Source organism: Prenolepis imparis, unplaced genomic scaffold, assembly GCF_030444845.1.
Source record: "Prenolepis imparis isolate NDT839.2.m4 unplaced genomic scaffold, iyPreImpa1.0 SCAF_13, whole genome shotgun sequence".
NCBI lineage: Eukaryota > Metazoa > Arthropoda > Insecta > Hymenoptera > Formicidae > Prenolepis > Prenolepis imparis.
In genome coordinates this window covers 10,528,255-10,551,861 of record NW_028141171.1, presented here as the reverse complement: position 1 = coordinate 10,551,861, position 23,607 = coordinate 10,528,255, and the positions used below count along the sequence as shown (strand labels likewise).

The following is a 23,607-nucleotide window of genomic DNA, read 5'->3' as shown; positions in this document are numbered from 1 at the left end:
GAGTATGTTTAATGATAAATTCGCAGCGCTTGCACGGTGAGAAGCGTTATTAAAGCTTTTGCACAAGAGTGAGTTTGCAAGAATAGTTTTAATCCAACTGGCGAATCTCTACAATATATCATATTCAAGTAAGAATATATTAATTATCTCATCGCGTAGATATAATACAAACAAGAAAAAGATCTAAATATAACGCAGGCGAAGCGTTACATGCCTCGAATTTTCAAGCTGATAAAGAACTTGAGGCATTATTGTGCCTACTATCGATCACGAGTCTCGTAACTGCGAGTAACTACGCTGTTTTACGGTCTTTTAAGGTCAGATCTAAAGAGGAGCTGCTGTATACATATATGTAAAATTCATTTATGCTCGATCGCATCTGAACAAAAGGCGGAATGTGCAATTGCGCGAAGATATTTTACGTTTACGATTTTAAATATAAAATATCTTTTATATATGACATACCTTGCAATCTCTTATTTTTTATAGTGTTTTTCCGAAATTTTGTAAAATAATAAAGCATCATATTTGAATATTTGGATGCAAATATAAAATAAAGTTTATATTTGAAATCGAATGATTAAACGATCGGCAAAGTTCATAACATATTCATATCTATATAGAAGTCGTGACATATGCATAAAAAATGATATTCCACCCTGATAACACAAGTCTCTTTATATAATATTATAATTGTTTTATTATTGTCTCCCTCCCGTAACTTTAATGCTCCAATAAAAATTATTGTGTGTGTGTGTGTGTGTGTGTGTGTGTAGATAAGAACATTTATATTCTACATAAACATTATTCACAAACTCATAAAAGTTGAACGATTTTTAATCCTAAAAATTATTGTATGTACATCTGTGAAAAAAAGATGTTGGAGAAAGAGACTTTCTTTAGACTTGTATTACGAAGTACTACATTTCTACTTACTTTTTATTGGGAACTTGTTACGAGATGAGAGACAATAGGAAAACATCTTTGACATCGATATTCAATTTCCGGTGCGCACAACAAAATACACACACGTGTATGAAACAAAGCGAAGTCAAGGAGAAATGATGGAATATGCATGGCGCGGCAGGCTAAAAGTACAATATTCGCACGTGTGAGTTTTTTTCTTTTTTTTTTCACGCGATGCGCTAAGCTGTTTATCACATATGAATCGCGCGTAACTCGAGCGAAGTGAGATCACATATTTAAAGCGGCACGCACGCAATTGTTGATTTTGAATGTTGAATACGGAGGCATGAATACGCAAACAAGACACGTTAAACAAACACGCCGAGAGTTACGACGACGAGGCGAGGAGAAGAATTTTAGGAGATGAATAAGATCCGATTCGGATGCGGCAAATATCAATAACGAGCGATACATCGCAAATAAATAATCGGGGAGTAAAAATAATTTTTATTAGATATCTTTCAGATCCCATTAATAGTTACTACTTGCATTTCCGAGCGATAAAGCGATAAAAAAAATAATTTGATATCCAGAGAGTTAAAATTCTTTTCTTATCGTTTTATTATCGATACCGGGATAATGTGTCACTTGCTCAATCGTTAAAAACATGACATTACATTATATTTAAGTAAGCATACGTTTGATTAATCACCAGTGAATTAAAATGCTTTACTGCAAGAGGAAAGTTTGAAAAATATTGAAATAAAAAAATGACATACAATATTTAAAAGTTTTTAAAAATGTATATATTTATCTAACGAGTTCTCTCTCTTATCGTTGATAAACTTATTCTATCTCATCTGTCCAATGAAGCCTGCAAAAAACATCGCCCGCGAGAACGTGGATGGAGATTCGCTGTCGAGAAAACGCTCCGACTCTTCGCTCTTTGTTTTCCCGCACTTGCAAGTGAAATTTGCGATGGCATTAGCATACGAGCGAAAATTGGAACGTCTAATTGTCACATCGTGCCGAGCATAGAACATTTTTTTAAAAGTAGATATACCTGAGCGAGCTCATCTCTCTCAGGACGACGAGTTTCGTCGGTTCTTTGCAACAAAGAATAGCGTTTGCCATTGTCTCGTGGAAGTACTTATTTCTCTCTATCGTGTCTCATCACGGCGCCAGATTAACTAGATTGTAAGGCGGCCCGGAAAAATTTGGAAAATACCCGAGAGACGTATCGGTAAAATTATCGATTCTTATCCAAAACAGAAGATGCGATTGCGAACAGCGATTTGAGAACATCTCAATGCACTTTGGCTCTGTAGGTCGAACACTTTCACGACCTCCGGGTTTATCTTCAAAATCGTTTGAGGAAACTTTGAAAAGGTTTAATACGCGCGCGACAGTCGGGAGGACGAAGAATGCAATAGTTATGTCGAGGATGCTTTACTTGAGGGTAAAAAGCGAACGTTTCTCATAATTGAAAGCGTCCACCCAGCTGACTGAAGATGGCCATCGCGAATATTAAAAGAGCTCTCGCGCAGCGATATTCTCAACCACGCTGGAAATAAAATGACATAAATCATGTGTCGTGCGTCTCTAATTTTTTTTTTTCCACGGAATATTAACTGCACCATCGCGAGTGCGCTATCAGATACGCGAAACGAGAATATAATCAATGACGCATAATGGCTTATTGTATCATGGGCACGAACTTGGAACAAACATTATCTATGCGTTGCAACGAGATCGTTAAAGAGAGAAGAATTTCTCACTGAGGGACGAGTAAATTCTAAAAAGGGTACAAAAGGGCCGCAATTTCAGCGTTAAATAAAATAAGCCGCCCTTCTCTCTGCAAAACTAGCGTGACGTTTATTAGTGAAATTAACTCATTAACACCGCTGACCCGTCGTGCCAGCTTATACATGTAAACGATAATTATATTTGTGCCTTTTATGAACATCATCGTTGAGAGAACAATATATGTATATCCGATTTTAGAGATTCGTTATAGACAATTATATCCGACATAAATTATGTACTATTAATATAGAAAATGTAAATCACAAAGATGCATAAAATTTGTGAATACATAGAATGCAATTGAATATTTAATTAATTGTATTTAAATTATAGTCATGTCAAGATATCAAACAATTACTTTTCTCTCTCGTTAAAGCAATTATATTTCGTTCTCATAACCGCAAATAATTAATAGGGCTCTTTTTTCTTCTTAAAAATAAGATATGCAGGCGATTTATTGGAGCATTTAATATATATAATCGAACAATTACAGGATGCTGACGTTTCGAGAATTGGATACTAGACGCGACAAAGCAATTATTCATATATTCGATGAATCTTGCTTGGAACGTGAATGGCTGTGTGAATGGCTCTTGTCAGCGCAATAAAATGATAAGACTCATCGTTTTTTTTCCATAAATTGTTACGCGCCTGACACGTCGTGTAAATTTGTCACATAATACAATACCGGATGATTCACTAAATAAGAAGAAGTTACAATTCAGCAACATTCTAATGCCGAGAAATATAGTGTTTAATGATCACGCTGAGAAAAGATGACAGTCGCAGATCCAATTGTGATTTCGTTGAATTTTATTGATCTACTAAAATTTACATTTTCTCGGTCGCAAAAATTTCGTTAAAAAAAAAGTTCACGCGTAACGCTATGATTTCATTGGTATTCACCAAGTTGGGTAATTAAAGCAATTAAACAAAAATAAATAACTAGAATAAGTAAAATAAACACTTTTTAGTCACTGTTAAAAAATATTCTGAAAGAATAATTTAAATCTTTCGTGAGAAGAATATAATGATTTATTGGAAAGATTAATTATTCACATCACTATATCCGGTGAATAAAAATATTAAACGCTTATTTCTCTCGAGAATGGATGTCTTGTTAAAAAAAATGTAATAAAAACGAACGGTAGGGATGTTTCGTCAAATATAAAAGTTTTGCGAAATTGGTGCTTAGCGGCTGCCCTATGGTCGTGAACCCTCGGCAGATGTTTCACCCCACCATGTCACACCGGGAGTCACGAAAACGACCCTTGTCGCCTACATTTATAGTTCGTTTGGGGATCCTGTACCGAACACATATGTCGAGCACAGTCACTATATGAACTATGCGTAAAACAACGCGGGATAACTACGCAAACTCGTTTTATCGTGCTTTATATCACGTAAATTGTCGGCCTTGTCCTTTCAGAAATCCCCATCAAAGCCATTTCAGTCGATTGAATCGCATAAGGGTGTCGCTTATAACCGCCGGATTAATTGAATGTAGTATTGACAAAACATTATATCGTGAGTCGACTGATTAAAGTTCTAATTGTTTGATCGATTTCTCTGTTTTTTCTCAAAGTTGCCACGAAAATCTCAAACAAAACGTAACGCGTGAAAATTGCTTATAGCACTAATAATCTAAATATTCAAGGATATTTTTTTTATTTCAAATCTATATCTAGAATAAATTAGAATTATGTATATCTTTCTGTCCATCTCTAATCTTTTCCTTGCAAAATATATTAGCATGACATAAGTGTGCGTGTTATTCTTGCTAATGTACTTATAATTTCCCTATCCGTTCGTACGAGGGATAAAGCCGTATTTTAAATGTTCAATGAGCGGTGAAAACCTCGGAAAATCCCGATTATTTTTTTTACGTAAGTATATACGGATTTTCCAACATCGAGGCGTGCGGTATAGCTTTTGTGCGACGAGCAATCTACCTGTTCGGGCCGATATTTCCGTGATCGCGCGTCCACCCTTCCGGTAGTAGCAGCAAATACATACATATGTGACAGTCTGTCACGAGCGTCCCACGTGGAGCTCGATGCTGTGACAACGACGGATCCTTTCTAACTCTTGCGACTTAAAACGGCTTTCAATTCGATCCACGCATCGTCCTTCCGTCCTCGCTCTGTCTCTCTCTTCCCTTTCCCCCCCAACCCCTCCCTGTCTCTCATTCTTATTCTTTTCTCCCTTACATCCTCCCGATCGTTTGCGACCCCACGTATTGTGATTCGTGCTGGGGACTCACCCCTCTTCGCCGAGCGAGAGAAGTGGTGAGAGAGCACGTGTGTACCGGCGCGGCATTGCGGCGCCGCGAAATATGACCGGCGGCCTATACGTGCCATTATGTACGAGCCTGGATTTCGACGATCGGCCGACCAACCGCTCCTCTCGTGGAGACAGCCAGTCGTTTCGAGGCAGCCGAGTTGACCGGGCGTTTTGCGGAAGAACCGCGTCGGTTCGTGCTGAGTGTCTCTTTCTCTTTCTCACTTTCCATCGTACTTTCTTTCCCCACCGCATTTGCTATTTTCTTGCGCCGATCCATCTCTTTCTTTTGTCGGCCACTCCATTGCGATTTTGGGTAGACACCCAGCGAAAGGACTATGGCGGGTACCATGATCACGAAGGTTGCAGTACTGCTAGCGATGTTCCGTAAGTTTGACATAATAGAATTTAGAATGATTCTTTTTTATTTTGGAATTTTGTCTGAACGTGACACATGATGTTTCGATGTGTATTGTATATTGTATCTTTATTTATATACATATCGCGTGCTCCGAAAATGAATGACAGATTTATGCAGACAAATTCGTTTCAATTTTATTACGGAGTAATGGCGATTTATTTTTACAGTCAGTTGCTTATGAATGACTTACAATTAGATTCAGATTATTTTTAATTGGAAATATTGAAAAAGTTTGAGTAACGAGATATATCAAATTAATACTTTACTCCAAAATCGTCTCGTTACTCCAACAAAGAAATTAATCATCAATGCTACTTTTGTAAGAATATTATTAAAATCTCGCTTTTCTTTCAGTCTTGATTAGTGATATACGTCGCGCAAATCAAATGATAGCTTTCGTTGCTAGCTCGATATAATGTTACGTTCCAGGACATAAATCATTGCGTGATCATTTACAAACAGTTTAAAACGGAGAAGCTCGGCTGTTAGGTATCGATCCTGTTTTAAGGCCACATCCTGCAAGATTACGAGCCTGACAGTTAGCAGATCGTGAAATCCGAGTGGAATATCTTTCTCGACCGTCGTAAAACCTGTAGGGGCGCGCCTAGCGCATCGAAAAACCTACACGCTCCTCTAATAGACGTATCGATTTTCTTTTTTTGTCACGCCGTTTCTCCGCTTAGCATCGCCAAAGGGAAAGATGTTCTTTTCCGAGTCGCGTGTTAAGTCGTGAGTAAAGTTTACGTAGAGTTTAACGGATAAGGCCTTCAAAACCGAGGCTGTACTAGCTGCGCCCGGAATTTTCCACTCGATTCCGCAAATGGAAATCAAGGAAAGTTTAAAAACTTCTCTTGCGGCAGAGATAATGAAATCCGTCGACTTGAGACGAACACACCGTGATCAACGGATTGTGATTTTTACGACCCAAAGTTTTTTATAGCTCACGTCGATTCAAATGTCCTGGCGCGTTCGCCATTTTTTCGAGACGAACAAATAAACGAAAAGTCATTTCTCTACGTGAAATAGTAAAAAGTTTCGTAATTTAATTCAATTGAACGAAATGCCTTAATTAAGGAAGTTGAAGATGGAAAACGGATTTTAGGGATAACGAGGCTCAAAATCTGTGAACGATCGGAGACAGGTTAAATCGCTGATTGGAGTCAATTAAATTTTCTTTCGCTCACCCTCCTGTTAGTGCATAATAATAACAAATTTTTCCGAGGTATCAATTGCGCAGGTAAAGTTTCCAAACCGAGAGAGATAGGTTGCAGGATGGCAGAGGATACGGTTCGGAGATCGCGATGACACGTAATAAATCCTCGTCCCCCAATCGATCGCTAATAATAATCTCGCGGTGACGCACACCTCGAGGTCGACGTATATATGTACGTTCGCGCACTCGGCGAGGTGTCTTCAGCATTTTACATTAAATTAGCCCTTAATTTTAGACTACACCGCTCGGATGATGGAAACGTGATTAATCTCATTACACGGGGATATTTATCGTTCACGACCGACGCGCGTCTTTTTATTTTTTTCTTCCTCTTCCTACTTCCTAACTCACATTCCTTCGATTCCTCGCTTGTGAAACCCTTTCTTTTTTTACGGTACATATAGAGTAATATAAATAACAATTGATGTTAATTCTATAGAAAAAAGTAAAAAAAATTTTTTAATGCTTCTTTTCTTCGTCATTGTCATAATACTTGTCGCTGAAACGAGAGTTGATCAAAAGTATGTTACGATCTGATACCTCCCGCGATGCTGGCTTGGTTGCTTATAAACGAAGCATCCGCAAAAATAGATTAACGTCGTGACTGTGGCGATACCGATGGCATATAAGTTACAGCATCCCGCGCACAAAAATAGTACGAAAATAAACTGTTTTTAGCACTCCTTTGCCTGTCCATACCGGCGATTTACAGATGTAGATGGTATAAGCAGACAGAGCGCGGATAGTGTAAAAATAACAAAATCGATGTAATCTCCAGTCAGAAATATTTCGATACATCGCAAACAAGAATCGAGTCTATCGGCGACCCAGAATATGATGACAGAAAGATAGATGTAAATATCAGTATATATACGATGTCTTTCTGTAAAACGGGTTAAAATTCTCGAGGATGAGATCTCGTGACGTAAGCTGATTCTCATTACGAAAATGAATGGGATAGGCAGCGTGCAATCGCCAGGAGGCAATTAATTAGCTATTTCTATCAGGTTCAGCAGAAACGCCGAGTAAATTTGGAATTTATGATCTATGAGGATTAACGAGATCCCACATTGCATGTCAACAGCCGCAACAATCTTCGTTAATAACCTGTATTTTAATTTTCTGAAATGTTTTAATATCAAATATATATTCCCGATCAACATTATCGTATTGGGTTTGTTCTTTTCGCTGCACCGATGAACTAGTGCACACTGGTGCAATAAGTTAAAGTGATAACAGACAAATACATTGTTTCACTCTAACTTACTGCACTAATTCACCGGTGCAGCGATAAAGAACAAACCCATTATTTCACGTCGCCAAGTCACCTGATGACGCATCTACTCGGATATAGATACTAGTATCGAAATATACAACAGAAAATAAATCGCGTATCGCTAGAAAAGCAAAACGGTAAATAGCAATGAGAAGCAGAATGGCGTCAATGGCGCGCGAACATCCAGACGGGGTACAATGACTCGTCGAATGAATAATTCGTATCGTTATAAAAACACGATGAAAACAAGTATGTTGGCTCGCGTTTGTTATTACGCAGCGCGTTACAAGGTTATTTCTCAATACGATATTGAAGTGTCTGCGAAATCCTGCGTTGTAAATGAATTATCGAGGAGTACTTATACGAAAGAATACAGAATCATTCCAGCGGCACATGACCGTGCCGTAATCTCGCTTTACATTAATATACCGATTTTTTTTATCGTGCTTCGATGAGAGAACGCACTGTAGACGAGATACCGCAATACGATTTCAACCTTATCTGTATCTGGAAAGTCACGACGCCGCCGATTATTTTTTTTATTTGACGACATCACCTGAATGGAACTCGCCTGATGATATGTCATTTACATGAAGTGGAAAAAATATATCGCGCCGATAACGCGACATGTTTATCCGCGATAAGCAGAACAAATTCATCGTTCTGTGTTGCACGTTGGAATGCAAGTAGACTACGTGCGCTGCTCGCACGTTGGTATATCTAAAGATTACGCCCGAATAAATTTCACTGAGATGTAGAAATTGGAAATTCTCTGTGGATATCTCTCTTCAGTCGTTGACTTGAGAATAAAAGTCGCAACACTTGCGAATCGATGAATCATACTCGAGCAAGAACAGCAGAGAAGCGAAATCGTCGTGAAAAACGACAATCCTTCTCGACGCATTAAACGGTGTGGTTGATACTTGTAAAGAAAAACGAATTCTAGTTTATAAATTCTAAATAAATTTATCCGAACGAGGAAATATTTATTTTGTGATAAAGAATCACATTTTTCTTTTGTAAGGAGATTAACTAATCAAATGATTCATACCCGACCAAAATTTTCGAAGTTTAGATAAGTTCATATCTTTAGAAATTATTATCACGTATATAATGTCTAAATTCATCGGATAGCCATACCTTCATAATTAATCAGCATATTCAAGCAGGGAGTTTCGATATTAAATTCCGAATTAATATTCTACACGCGTGGGATCCGCGAAGTCAAATTCTATGAAATTTCTTTAACTTGGTTTTCAAATTTATTGTTAGTCAAACTTTAGGATTCGACGTGATCCATAATGCAAATTCGTAATTGTATACCTTAAACTCCGTTATAATTTAATGAAATATCTCTTGATAAACTAGCAATATAAATAGGAAAAAATTTGCTCTTTCAGAAGTCAATTATTTAATAAAATTCAACAGATTTTGTCGCATAATATTAATATATATCGATCCTTTACAATTGTAGCGATATACTCTTCGCTATGGCCGACATCTCCTGATACCAAAGTGTCACTTCTGACTGTTAGAACTTACGTGAGATCTCAGCAAATATTGAAGTAATCGATTTAGAGAAACACGATACTTTACTTAAAAATATATAGAATACATGATTGTAGTTTGAACAGTTCGGAACAAGCGTGACAGATGGCCCATTATAGCTGTTTATCGGACTGCCTGCACATTATTATTTATCATCATTTATCGACATTTTACACTTGGTAGCACAACGTATAAATCATTTCGTGATTGCGCAGTTTGTACTACTGAATCAATAACATAATTGTATTAATTCGTGATACATGATTTTTAACATCTGTAACTTTGTTCTTCGTCTTGGAAGATGATCGAATATATGATACATTATTAACATTACATGAATAAGTATTTAAAATCGGCAATTTAATAACACATCTCTCGCCGCATTTCAAATATAATTAATAAAAAAAAAAAAGAAATTAAATATAATTTTTGTATGTTTTGCCCAAAAATCTTTCCTGTTCACGAAGACCAGAAATATCGATTACGTCAAACAAATTCCTGATTTCTTTGAATAAGTTTCTGATAGTCATAGAACTAGTTTGACTGACACGAAATTCCCCATCAGGCAAATTCGCGAGATATCAAATTCCGTTTAAAGTTCCGAATTGCTGTTCTCGAGCGGTCGATTCCTTTCGAGAGACTCAAGTAATAAATGTGTCAAGTAGTAAAGTCACGCTTTGTCAGTCAGCTGACTCAGGCAAAATCCGTCGAAACGAGGATTCGCCTCGCCTCGCCTCGACCTGAGCCTTCAGAAGCATATTCTAAGCGCAAGAGAACGACGGTAGTCGCGGTTATTTGCAAACTATACGCGGTGCAGTGACGCGTGAAAGATGCTTTTATCAGCCCACGAGGGCATCGGAATTCTTTTGTATATTGTGAGAGAGGCAGCCAGACCGCCGGCGATGCTGTTCATGGAACTGGAAGTTTGATTCGATTTCACCGTTGTATAATATCCACGTACATAAACGTCACGTATGAGCTAAGAAAATACGAGCCGCAATGAAGTGCCTATAATTCGAGACATTGCTCATTGTCAGCTGAAAAGCCGAAATGCAGTTCGTGACATTTGACATTTGCTGGTGAAACGAAAATACGATAAAAATTGACGCTCGGTTTGAAAATATTGGAAGTTGTTAAAACGAAATTTTACACGGGACCAGCAACCAGCAGTGATTTTATATCGCTGTACTAGTGTTATTTTCTCTTACGTTTCATGTGCATAAATATATATGCATACATATATACATTAATCTATCTGTAATATAAAATATGCAAGAAAAATGAATTATGATAATGAAAAACATACATATATTTTTTTCACTATCATAATCCATCTTTCCTGCATATATGATATTACAGATAGATCGCGTGTACATAAGAAAATATATTAATATTTCATGTCATAAAAGACATTGTTTCTTCTTAATTAAGTCACTTGATACGCTTTCCTTTCTTCACATGTGCGTACGTTTTCATCTCTTTAAGTGGATTATACGCAAATGTGTTATTGTTGTCTTAAGAGAAACTTTATAGTTTCAAAGTCAAATTCATTAAACAATCAATCAAGCAATGAAACATCTATTTCTAACTTTAATTAGTTCTGCACTTCGCGTGCACGAAGTACTTCAATTTGTAATAGACCTTATTGCAACACCGTGTTATACAATAGATACATACGTGGAAGACGTCGCGTTTTTTAAATTAGACATTTCCGGATCGGTAAAAACATATATTGTGACGTTGAATGCGCACTGACATCACGCTATGCGTTTCGACAAAATAAATATTTACCTTCTCTTCGTGTCATGTGATGCGAAAGAATTCCGCAATAAAATGAAACCACCAAAATACCTACTTGCGGTGCAACGGCACGTCGTATTGTCGAGAAACCTCGAGGTTTCAGACGATCGGTTGTTCAGCCAATTAGTTCGCCTGAACTCGACCAGTTCAATCGCCTCGTATAGCGTTCGGTCGCGCAAACGGACCTCCTAACAAAAAAGGAGGACCGCTCTCACGGTTTTCCCTCGTGGTCGCCGGGTCGGTTCAAGCACAGTACGAGTCTCTGTACGAGACCGCCATACCGGAAACGGTCGTTTCGTAGACATTGTAGCAATGATACGTCCGGCGAAAGGGCACAGGGGGAGCGAATTTTTGGCAAGGACAACGTGCGCTTACGCTGACTCCGAGAAAAAAGACGGGAAAACTTGATAATGTACGAAACGTCTCATGAGCGACGAGAAACGATCAACACGAATTTAATATGACGTGATCAATTCAAATACTATCTGCTGAGTCACCCCCTTGCGATCGTGTGTCTAAGTACACGAACGGGCATTAGCTCTTCGTAGGAATGTCATTAAATTAACCCGGGAGTGGTCGCGCTAAAGTTTGTTATCACTGTCATTGCTCGGTAAATGCAATTTCTTCCGTGATGGTTCTTCCATTTAACTATAAGCAAATTTCTCATATATACACAACGATGTATTCTCTCCCAAGTGTGACACGAATATTTTACCTCTGGGCAACGCATGGGATTCATATAAAATTTTAAATTTCCATCGAGATCACAATCGTAGCGTGCAAGTATTAATCGCGAAATATTTCGTGAGAAGTATTAGTCGCATATTTCGATGTAGTTATTTTAGCTATAAAACTGCAGTGTACGGATAGAAGGCTACGATTAATGTTTAAAAAAAACCGGCTCAGCATCTCTCTCCATTGACCGGCTACATTTAGTCCATGATCGCTGGACCGGAAACAGGTCAATCAGAATCATTGGCGCGGCTAGTTATCGATTCTTTGCACGCGAGAAGAGAGGGGAGAGTTTTTTGAAAAAACTTTACAAAAAATAAATGATTAACTTAACTCCGAATAATTTAACGAACGTAGTAATTTAATCTGCGGTTGACGTGGGAAAAAGATTCTCCGTAAAGTTTTTGCACTCCGATTGCAAACTATGGTAGTAAACAAGGAACAAACATTATCTGCGGGTTGTAAAGCTGATTAGTCACTAAAACTTTTTCATCACGGTCGATATTAAACTTTAAGTAGAGACCCGCATCGTCGAACGTAACACACCTATTTAAAAAATCCGCTATCGTTTCCTGTTTTAGAAAAAAAAAAACCAGGAAGGAATTTTTCGAGAGAAACATTTGCATTGATATTCGCTGCGAAATTTCACTTACTTGTGTAAAATTCGACGTCGAACTTATATAATTTTTTATCGCAAACCTGGTCCTGCCGTTAGCCGGTTCATAAAGAGAGACCTAGTCAAAAGAGAAGGGCCAATCGCCCTCGCAATCTGTTCGAAGGGGTCATTCGACGCGCAAAGTTTGTTCACCACATGGCTCGGAATGTACCGGAAATGGTCTAGCCCATCGGAGGAAGAGAGCCGAGCGCGCTGTGGAATTTTCCGACGCAATCCCGTTATTAATTCATACTGACACCGTCCCCAAGCGAACGCCGGCTTATTTCGTTCTACATACGGTTCTGTGGCGTTCACTTCTAGCGATATTTACGCCGTCGAGCGAATCGAGAAGATAAAAAGAAAGAAAGAAAGATTCCGCGCCGCGCCGGAAAGAGCGATATACATATACGTACATACATATATATCTCGAGATGACCTCCCCGGATTCGTGGTGGCTCGGCTCACCACGGGTCTGCCACGCTAGTTGGAAACCCCTCGTGACAAATGAACGTGATTATCGATCGAACAAGACAATAGAGGGAGAGCGAACGAGGTCCTCTCTCCGTCGTCTCTGAGAAAGCAGCTGGTTGCCGCGTCGCGCGAGGAATTCTCGAGTCCTCGCTCAATTATGGAGCGTGCTCGTCGAATATTGGGTCATGGCCCGCGTGGTCTCGGGAATACTGATGGAGAGAAGGTCAAGTCCGTTGCTGATGCAAATGCGAAACGCGACCTGATGAAATACAACCATTACAACCTAGCGACTTCCCGTGTTTCAGAGGCTGCCATGTGCAACAACAACGCCAGCTCGAGCAATATCTCGCTGGATCCGAGCAAGTTCTTCCCCGCTGTCAACGGCAACCTTACCAAGATTGTCTGGGCGCACGCCGTCAATAGCCTGGCGGAATTGAACAAGACACTTGCGTCAGGTAGGTCGATCGCGACTCGTTTCCTTCGTTCTTCGTTCTTTTATTGCACTCGAGAGATGGAGAGAAGAACGACGGCGCTCTGATTATTCTCGTGTGGTCAGATAACCGGCATTGTCGGAAACGAACGTCGGGATTGCTTTGAAAGTATTTGACGCGGCTATAATAAGCATCCCATTGTTTCGATAGATGGAAAAAATTTTTAATTATTAAGCCGGGATGCTTTCTTTCGCGTAAGATAACGACATCATTAAAATGTTGACGGAAATTTTTTCGAATTAATAAATATTTCTTAATTTGAAACCTAAACATGGCCATGATAATTTAATGCATTTAAGAGAGAGTCTTACTTAAGACAATATTTACTTAAGATAATATTTTTTTGATGATAATATAATAAAGTTGTGTTTTCGAAACGTGATTAACACTGACATTAAATTACAAAAAATGATAATGAGATAAGATTCTCTAAATGATTCATATCACCAGACAGTAATTGGCAAATCCCCTGTAAAATAATAGTCGAGAATGCAATATTAAATAATATAAATAATTTAGATATGAATGTCTATCTGTGAGACGGCACCTTGAACTATTTTGGTTGCAAACGAGCAACAGTCACGGTAATTATTTAATGTCGAAAAGTCGGAAAATAGTCCCGTCGAAACTGTCGCGTCCCGATAGAACATTCATTTATTGTAATTTCGCGACTTTCATCGATCAATATATTACCAATTAATGAACTTGGTGGCATTTCGCGACGTTAGTCTTTTTCAATGTCGGCGCTTGTTTTTGCATTTGTCTCACTCTCGAGGATATCCTTATATCGAGTTCAATTGCGCGTGCCTTTGTGTATAGCCCGCACGGTGTGACATGTATTTTTACATCGGCGCGCTTTAAATAATGGTGTGGGACGTCCTTGAAAAGTGCACTCTCAGAAATATCGACAGCAAGGGAGAAAGCTTTATGCAGTATCCGCTTTACGAGATTTCTCTCACACGCCTTTACAAAGCAAGTCTATGTAAAATATAAATGACATCGCGATTAAGCCTCGTATTTTCGACAGGCGCCTCGTCCCTTTCCCTATGTACGTACATTTCGTGTATCTCTATATATACGGGATATGCGTCAACTTTGAACTTCGGAACTTTCCTCAACTCTTCGTTCTTCAACTCTCCGAGAAAGAGAAATTCAAGTTTTCGTATATTTAAATTTTCTACATCTATACGATTGAATTCTCGTAGATAAGTCGTTTGTACGCAGTCACGTCCAATGTTAGAGTTTACGAAAAGTACAGACGTTGAATCTCAATGAAATGTAAAGTAACGAAGATGAAACTTTCGATTTTTGACCTTCATAATTTAATTTCGCGACTAACTATGTCTCTTTCAATGACAAAAATATTATCGAGAATATCATCAGAATTCTAAATTTCTTTTCTTCTTACCTCCACGATTATATATTTTTTGTCTCACATTTTTATCTCACATTTTTTAAATTAATTATTACAATCTCTATTTTATGTGAGAAAAAATGTTCATCATTTTTTATAATCCTTCCCCGCTCCAGCTTTGATACACATATATACAAGAAGCAAGCTTTAACTCGCAAAAATTACTCGTTTCTTTTCGAACGAGCTTGACAGCTTGACGTCAGTCAATCTCTATGGTCTCCATCATGAAAAAGCTGGAGATTTTCGGTCATTTGAGCATCAACACCAACGAACGGTGCGGATCCGGCAATCTTCCAGCCTCTTTAGGGCGTGATCGATATTCGCTGCACGTACATATATGCACAATTCTCTCCTCCCGCCCAGCTGGTCGTCTCAAGCTATACTCCACACGCTTGCACATACATACATATACGAATGAAACAGATAACCGACTTTCCTTTTTAAAGGGGACATCCTGATGCTGGAAGCTGACGTCGTTGTGGGAAAACTAAACACTACCAATCAGACTGATATGGTCCCGATAATGGCGCATCCACCAGATGTTGAGAGCGATCTCTCGCTCGACAATTTCCTCGACATCATCATCCATCATGGTAACAATACTAAAGGTGTCAAGCTGGACTTCAAGTCTAATGAAGCGTTCAATCTTAGCAAACCCATTCTCACAAGAAAACGAGCAAACGTGCGTATATTCATATGTATATATTATTTAAGTATGTAAAATGTATATCTTTGAAAAATATATAAATAACAAATCAAATATTTGTTCGTTCCAGCTTACGTTCCCGCTATTTCTCAATGCGGACATTTTTCCCGGACCTGTGAACGCTACTGCTACTCCGGTTAATGCGAAAGATTTTCTGAAAGGGGCTAACGAAACCCTACCAGAAAGCATCCTCTCCGTCGGTTGGACAACCAGGTAAACAACTATCGAGGTGCACTTGTGTGAACAGAGTAACTGCAGTTTTCTAACATACAACCTTGTAATTAATTAGCCGTATAAGCAAAGAAATATATATCGTGACCATGGCACGATCTCTTATAAAAAAGGGAGTTATAAATATAAAGTCCCTGAGAAGAGATAATCAACTTAGCGCTTCGATAAAATACGTCGGCTACACGTCAATGCCAAAGACGTATATTAATAATTAAAGAGACTCAACAGAGATAAATAATAAGACAGATTATTTAGAAATTGTCCGAAAAAATTCATCACTATTTGGAAAAAAAAAAAAAAGATTTAGTCGGGCTGCTTGATACTCGTATAAAAATATTAACAAGGCACATCGATATTAAGTTGCATATGTAGACTATATTTTTTTATCCAACTTGTATATATTAGGTGCTTTCCATTTACATCAAAGCTCAGATAAATCTCACTTTTGTCTTTCTTTAACATGGATGTTGAAGAAAGACAGAAGTGAGATTTATCTGAGTTTTGATGTAAATGGAAAGCAACTATTATAATACTAACGAAGAAGTAAAAAATTAAATTTTTATATCTAGTCGTATACTATAATCGAGCTTTAAATATCCGTCAATACTTTAGATACGGAAAGGAGTTCAATATCACCGATGGTCGATACAGCACGAAGCAGATTCAAATGATGATCGATGCCCTGAAAGAGAATAAAGTTTCCCAATCGGTAACTTATCCCGTACGAGCTGGCCTTGTAACAAACAATGTCGATGTCATAAAGACATTATTGAACACGCCAACCATCAAATCCGCGACACTGACAATCTGGTCGGCGGAGGGCGATTCCGTCGACGCCGCGAAACTCTCGAAATTCATCAGAGAAGTTGGAGTCAATAAGGTCTACGTGGACATACCGCAAGATTTGAAAAGCAAACTCGATATTTCGGCCGCATCCACGATGAGTCCCGCGGCAATGATAAATCTGGCCGCTTCGATGGCTCTCCTGGTCCTCCTGAGGATGCTGTGAAGTCCAAACGTAGACGTCTAATGTAGGACTTGTGGCGAGATTCGAGAAAGGAGGAGATTCCGATTTCCTTCTGTTTCTCGATAAAAGAAAAAAAAAACGAAAGTACGAGCAACCGACAAAATCCGATAACGATCGCATGTTGTGAATTTCATTAGATTACCATCGCGATCGTTTAATCGGGTCTTCGTCCGATCTACATTGCGGCTATACTTCCTAAGACGTAGTTCTGAAGATATTCGATTCGCAGCAAATAATTTCCATAATATAGAAAATATTATCCACGCGGAATTTCGATTTACCGATACTATGTGTACTTAAAATCGAATTATTCAAACGATAAAAAAAAGATTCTGTGGAAATAGTTCATTCTTTTATAATAGATTTGACGCAGTATAAGTCATAAGAGGCATCTACATATAGATAGACGCGTTTCGATTATTCATATATCGAGAGTAACTTTAATACCGTTAAAAAAATTATTGTAATGCTATATAGCTATTGTTAATTAATGTCGAAAAAAATTCTTAAATATTGCATTACGCTTTGTAAAAAAAAAATACATTTATACACGCTGCGATTATGATCGCACATTTAAAAGCATTGTTGTATAAAGAATAACAAGTATAAAACTCGCGTATAAAAAAATGCGTATATTTAATATATAAATTTCCTTCATCTATTTTTCTCAAAGTGTTATGCAGAGAAAGCATTTTATGTGTAACTTCATATTTAAGTGCTATACTTGTATCGTACTTGCCGCGCACATTCATCGTGTTTAATGTCCCTTCGCAAAATATTCATTGTATTATTCTCTACACCTGCGTTCAACATATCTGATCTAGGTGCAGCGAAAGATGATATTTAGTCTCTACATATCTAAGCCAAAGGATTAAAAATGCAGTATACGATGCGAGTGCATTGCGTTTGATAACGAGTCAATAAAAATAATACGTAAAAATATCCAGAAAAATTCTTCGAGATTATTTATCCCGAGTATCTCATTTCTAGTATAAAATATTTTCAACCTCGAGGATAGATGCGGATACATTTTCACAAATTGTACCTTGAATCAAACAAAAGTCGCCCAAATTCAATGGAATCCGAAAATTAAAGATCGTAATCTCAAAATGGAATGACAGTCTCATCAAAATCTATGTAAATCTACCATCGTAAAATTACAACAAAATAGTTGGCATATTGTTTGCTCATTCAATAGGATTTCTATCGCCGTCATTGTCGTACGTAATTATCTGTGAAAAGAAAAATGCAAACATCCGTCGCGCATAGTGACTATGAATGAGATAATCTAATTTGGTGTCAGGAGAATATAATGGTACATTGTACGCTGCATCTTCTATTATGCTGATGCATAGTTCTTCCTTAGCGTTCTTCCTTGGTAGATTTATATGTATGCGACATCGGACGCCGGTAGATCGCCATATCCGTGATAACAAAGACCGGCGTCTTTTAAACAGACTACTTTCATTTTCGTGAAGCTGTAAAGATTATTACAAAGACCCGCCTGTTTATGAACTACCACAGCTGCGGGTTGTTCCCCGTTAACTAGGAAGGAGCTAAAAAAGATCGGAGGACTAAAAGGTTCTCATCAGCAATGTTTGCATTTAAAATACGGAGCGTAAACCATATAGGATCCACCCTGTTTGCTTTCCGCGTGTTTGTCGTCTAGTTATCTTCGAAGCACTTCCGCTCTCGCTATCCAACGGAAAAGTGGCTCCGATGGCCGCGAAGTTTACCGGTCGGAGAAATTATGAAATAATGCGACGCTCGTCGATGAAAAAAAAAATTATCAAACGTACCGCTGGTATTTGAGAGAACGAAAGAAAGGATCAACGAACTTCCTTCGTTGCAACTCGACAAACGCACCATGGCGGAAACATACATATTCCCCTCGCCGGGAATGTCGAGTCACTCGCGAAGTGACAAAACCCGGCGCTTTCTCTCCTTCACGGGGCGAGATGCCGCGGTGACGTTTCAAGGTGAACGCGGTGAAAGAAGAGCCGCATAACCGTGGAAGGTGTCGTCGTTCGAGCGCGCGAGATGTCAAAGGTCGCGCGGCGACGTACCCTCGCGACCTTGAAGGTGCGAATACAGAAGACGGTGTTATTTTCTGGTTATCGCGCGCGTTCTTCGTCGCCCTGTGTTCACAGGTTGCCACTCAGCAGGTGCCATTCACCGTGCAAAATGGGATTCTCTACGTGCCCGCGAAAGAGCGGCGATCATCAGAGGAGAGTGTATCTCGAAGATTGCGACCGCCGCGACGGGTGTTCAGTGTTTTTTTTTTATTTTATTTTTTTGAAGCGGGATCGTCTCGACCAGTCTCTGCCTCTACAGAGTGTGCACCCTCGCAACTGTTTTTAGAATGTTAGAAGTGATTTATTTCTGTAACGAAGAAAGTCGAGAGTACTTACGGTAAATGTGTATCTCGAACATTCGTGGCGGAGACTAGCTACTATCATATTCACGAGCGTTAGTATTACATAGCGTATGTTACAAACAAGAGATAAAAAAAATTAATTAAAAGTCCTTCGTCACATCTTAACTGTAATGTACAAATCCCTCTAAAATTGGCTATCGCAGACGGAAAGTGATATATTTCTTCGAAATGGCAAAGTGACCCAAAAGCATAATCTCCACCGATAACCCGGCTGAACTTGGTTAAAAATGCGAAATCGAAAGATAACGAAAGAAAACGTACGATATTGTACGCATATACGCCGATGAACAAGTCACACGAAATAATTTTTGTTTTTAATTCACGATATCGATGACTGACCAGTTTCACATAAATACGTTCGCCATTATATTTCATAATTTGCGCTATTATAAATTATACATTATTATCAATGTGCGTGAAATATTCAAATCCATGGGCTAATGGAATATTGACGTTTATATTAATTTTGCGAAATTATAATAATATATGATATAAAAGATTAAATATTGAAATATGGTAAAAAATGTATCAGTAAATTATAAATAGATATAACTTCTCTTCAACGAAGAAATAATCATTTTTTCGATGATTTTCAAAGGAAGAAAATTTGAGAACCTTGTCGAGAAGAAGAGCGACATTTTATTTATGCTTTCAAGGGACATATTAAACTTCTAAGGTCGACATTTATAATCGCGATCATTAGTTACGTTTTCAATTAGAAAATTCAAAAAAGTATAATTATTACGAATTCCGAGTATTATAGTTGAAAATAAAAAATACAAGACTTTCATGCATGAGAAATTGGACAAGCAAGATACCCGGTACAGGCCGGCGAACGTCACGGATCTTTAAGTCGATGACTTATGGAAAACTACGCGTGCATTCGAAGCAGGCCCACGCGGTTGTTTTGTAAGTAGAACAAATCGGTACCTTCACGTCTGTGTGTCTTGGCACGAAAGCCGCGCTTAAATCCGCGTGACTAATCTCGTTTCGTGTCTACGAAAATCTTGATGAAACTCCACGTGATCGCATGTCCTATCCCGTGAATGTTCCGTATCTCGATGATCGTATAAGTCGTGAATACGCCGGAATCACGGAACAAAATCCTGAAACCGTTTTCCGTGTCTCGTGTAACGCGAAAGTACTTGGTCATAGATTTACTCTCTTGTGGCACAAAAAATAAATAATGTATTTTCTTAAATAAAAAATTATTTATTCCGAAAAAAGTTAGTGGCTGTTTGAATCTGTTGATATTTTAAAATGCATCTTATATATTATGTTGCTATATATTAAATAAATTTATAGCGATATATTATATTAAAGAAATATTTGAGTTTGACAAGATATATTCTCGTTCCTTCTTTGTAAAATTACATCTTGAGTGAAAAAAAAAATATAATATATAATTCTGAATTTGAATACTAGTTATACGTGTTTCATTCCAATTGTGTGTGGGACCTTCTTTTAAAAAATAGCAATCCAAAAAAATAAAACTACGCGTAGACTCGTAAAAAAAGGAAGAACTTATATATTTTTTCTCTCTCCCTACGCTCCATTTATTTAACCGGACGCACCTGGTGTCTCACCTCGTTTATCCGGCAGGGTGCACGATTATGCGCATTCTACGCACAGGGTATACATGTGAATTCTGTCCGGGCGCGGATGCGATTTAATCGTTATTTTACGTCGACGCTAACGAGCGTTCGTTTGTCCACCGGGCGAATCCTGACAAATGGGTACAAATTAACGTGGACGAGCGTCGACGAGGCGTGAAAGCGAAATAATTAGAGAAATCCGCCGACGCACAACTGTTAAACGCCGCGCGCGCCGTGACCGATAGCGATTCCGCGTTGTAAAATCAATTTTACAACGCCTTTACACGCCGTGGCCAACAGGGGTTATTGCATAACCGCACTCTCGACATTTAGGAAAATAAGCTTGGCGTGAAACATTTTAATGATCGTACGAGATCGTAAGAGTAATTTTGATTCCTCCGCATCCCATATTTCGTAAGATAATGCATGTAAAATGAAAATTCTGATTCTCTCATCGTCATGCTGCGTCATAATGACTGTGCAAGGTAAGTTTTCTCTCGCAAAAAAAAATAATTAAAGACCCAAACCCTTAATACCACATGTTGCTTTCATACTGATCTTTCGTGAAAATATATATCAGCGAATCGTGCGAGTTTATTAAACGCGAGTGCGCTGAAATCAATCAGATGTCAGACCCTATTTCTCCTGACAGATTCGACAAACTTCAATCATTTTAGATGCTTGACACATCTCGCGAAGTGTTTTCCTCTCTCCAACTTCCTGGCGCGTCGGAAAAGCTCCGGGTGACATGTCGGTGACGTTTCTTCGCCGACAGAACGCGCGTTACATCAGTCGATCGATCGAATCGGAGCAAGGGGGACGCAATGCGGTAGCTGTAAGGGGTGAGGGGGGATGAGGAGGAAGACTGCCGTGTTTATTTATCATCGTAAGCACCCCGGTCGGCTTAAAGGGGGCGACAAAAAGTGTCCGCCGACCTCCGTGCGCGACGAAAAAGCAGTCCTCGTTGTACCGGTTGCAAGATCGGCATCAACGATCGTATCTTCTTCTCTTCACGTATTCTCTCTTTCTCTCGCAGTTTTCTCTTTGATCTCTCTTCTCTACATCTCTCTCTTTCTTTCTCTCGCGCGATATGAGACTTCCTCTTCTTTTTATACACGCGAGTTCTTTCTCTCTTGCTCCTCTTTTCGATCCGGATTTCGCGGGCATCGTCTACTCCAGCATCTCTGAATGGCGGCGCGAAAGTGAATGGAACGCCCGGCGAAAAGACCAGCCGGTCGACTGTCGTTCGACCCAGACGATCGTAAAATCGGGGAGAGCTCGCGGTGTCACAGAAACGTATGTCCCGCGCGTTACATCGTAAACGCGGACGAAGACGCGGAGGAAGAAGAGGAGGGATTAAAATCGAAACGCTCTTTTTAGCCTGTATGATATCTCCTTTGACTAAAAGCACCGGTGACGGTTGGATAATCGCTTGCAAAAAATGACTTTAGCGCAAAAGCATAAGATAAACGACGCGTTTAACATCGGTCATCCATTAGCTTTAAACTTGGCCATATATTCTGTTGCAAGAGATACATCTTTGTGTGCTTTGCTCGTTACCTACATATTTATAGCTTCTTCTTTGAAACGTATATTTCAATTCTTAAATTTTTTTATATGAATATTAATATATAATGTCATAAATAATTCATCATAGTGACTTATATATAAGTCTTTTCCTTTCGATGGGGATATAAAAGATTCAATATATAATTACTGTTCCAATGTCCTAATAATACGTAACGTAGTAAAGAGTTTCGTGTCTCCTAAGAATATTGGATTAGTGCTTTTATTTCCTAAATGAGTCTCTGCCAGAGGATAAATGTCATTCTTATCTAAATTCGCTTTAAGACTAATCGTGATTAAGATACATTCAGATAGAGCGACACGCGCGCTAGTGTACTACTTCATTCGATATTAAATCAGTTTAATGCCTTTTATCGCGGACAAGAAGCAATCTCCATGAGAGTCTAATGCGGATAATGTCGTGTCTATTCGAAATAAATTGAAAACCGGTTTCGACAAACGCGTGACTCCAAGGACCATGAGAAGTCTTGCCATATCGATCCACATCTACAATTTTCTTAGCTTCAATTTTTCCAACACTCTAATCAGCACTACATAAAGTATCACTACCGAAGCAACGCTACCTACATTTAAAAAGTCTATATTGAATTGAGAAGTTATCTTACGCCATTTATATCGTCATTCATTTATACATACATTCCGATGCGTGACCACACCTGTGCTCACAATTCTCCAACTTCGCTCGGCAAAGCGTGACAAGGCTAAGCACATCATCTTCTTTTTCAGTTATCATACTTTACATTAATTTCTTTTATAATAAAAATTTCAATTTATTTTTTAAATTATTGTCAAATGTATTTTTTTCAATTCCATCGAACAATCGGAAGTGGCAATTTTTGAGAAGTGCATCTCATACCGATCGCACATCCGGCGGAGATGCGGCCCACCGCGTCCGCGGACTTGTCCGTCTCGCCCCCTTCGCCCATGTCTATTGTTTCACGGTACATCATCGCGGGGTCCGTGAAATGCTGTGTGCGCGGAGATTTCTTGCGAAGGTAAAGGCGAAGGACG

At 38.7% G+C, this 23,607-nt stretch overlaps 1 protein-coding gene across 2 annotated transcripts; it reads left to right on the top strand.

Moving 5' to 3' along the window:
• Positions 1–110: 110 nt before the first annotated feature.
• On the top strand, positions 111–17,919 carry LOC145944372 (protein FAM151A). 2 transcript variants are annotated; one of them, XM_083052655.1, is made up of 5 exons: positions 111–128; positions 13,414–13,563; positions 15,460–15,695; positions 15,790–15,932; positions 16,563–17,919. In XM_083052655.1, the coding sequence occupies exons 2-5, from the start codon at positions 13,422–13,424 to the stop codon at positions 16,957–16,959; spliced, it is 918 nt and encodes a 305-aa protein (XP_082908781.1). In that variant the 5' UTR covers positions 111–128; positions 13,414–13,421; the 3' UTR covers positions 16,960–17,919. The 2 variants fall into 2 exon arrangements, with proteins under 2 accessions (XP_082908781.1, XP_082908780.1); XM_083052654.1 differs by lacking the exon at positions 111–128 and adding an exon at positions 5,095–5,379.
• The last annotated feature ends 5,688 nt before the right edge of the window (positions 17,920–23,607 follow it).

Excerpts from the sequence above, each read along its gene's own strand:
- LOC145944372 (XM_083052654.1), top strand. The coding sequence starts at position 5,331 with ATGGCGGGTACCATGATCACGAAGGTTGCAGTACTGCTAGCGATGTTC. Across the intron at positions 5,380-13,413 it reads AGTACTGCTAGCGATGTTCC|AGGCTGCCATGTGCAACAAC; the intron begins GTAAGTTTGACA and ends CCCGTGTTTCAG. Across the intron at positions 13,564-15,459 it reads GAACAAGACACTTGCGTCAG|GGGACATCCTGATGCTGGAA; the intron begins GTAGGTCGATCG and ends TCCTTTTTAAAG.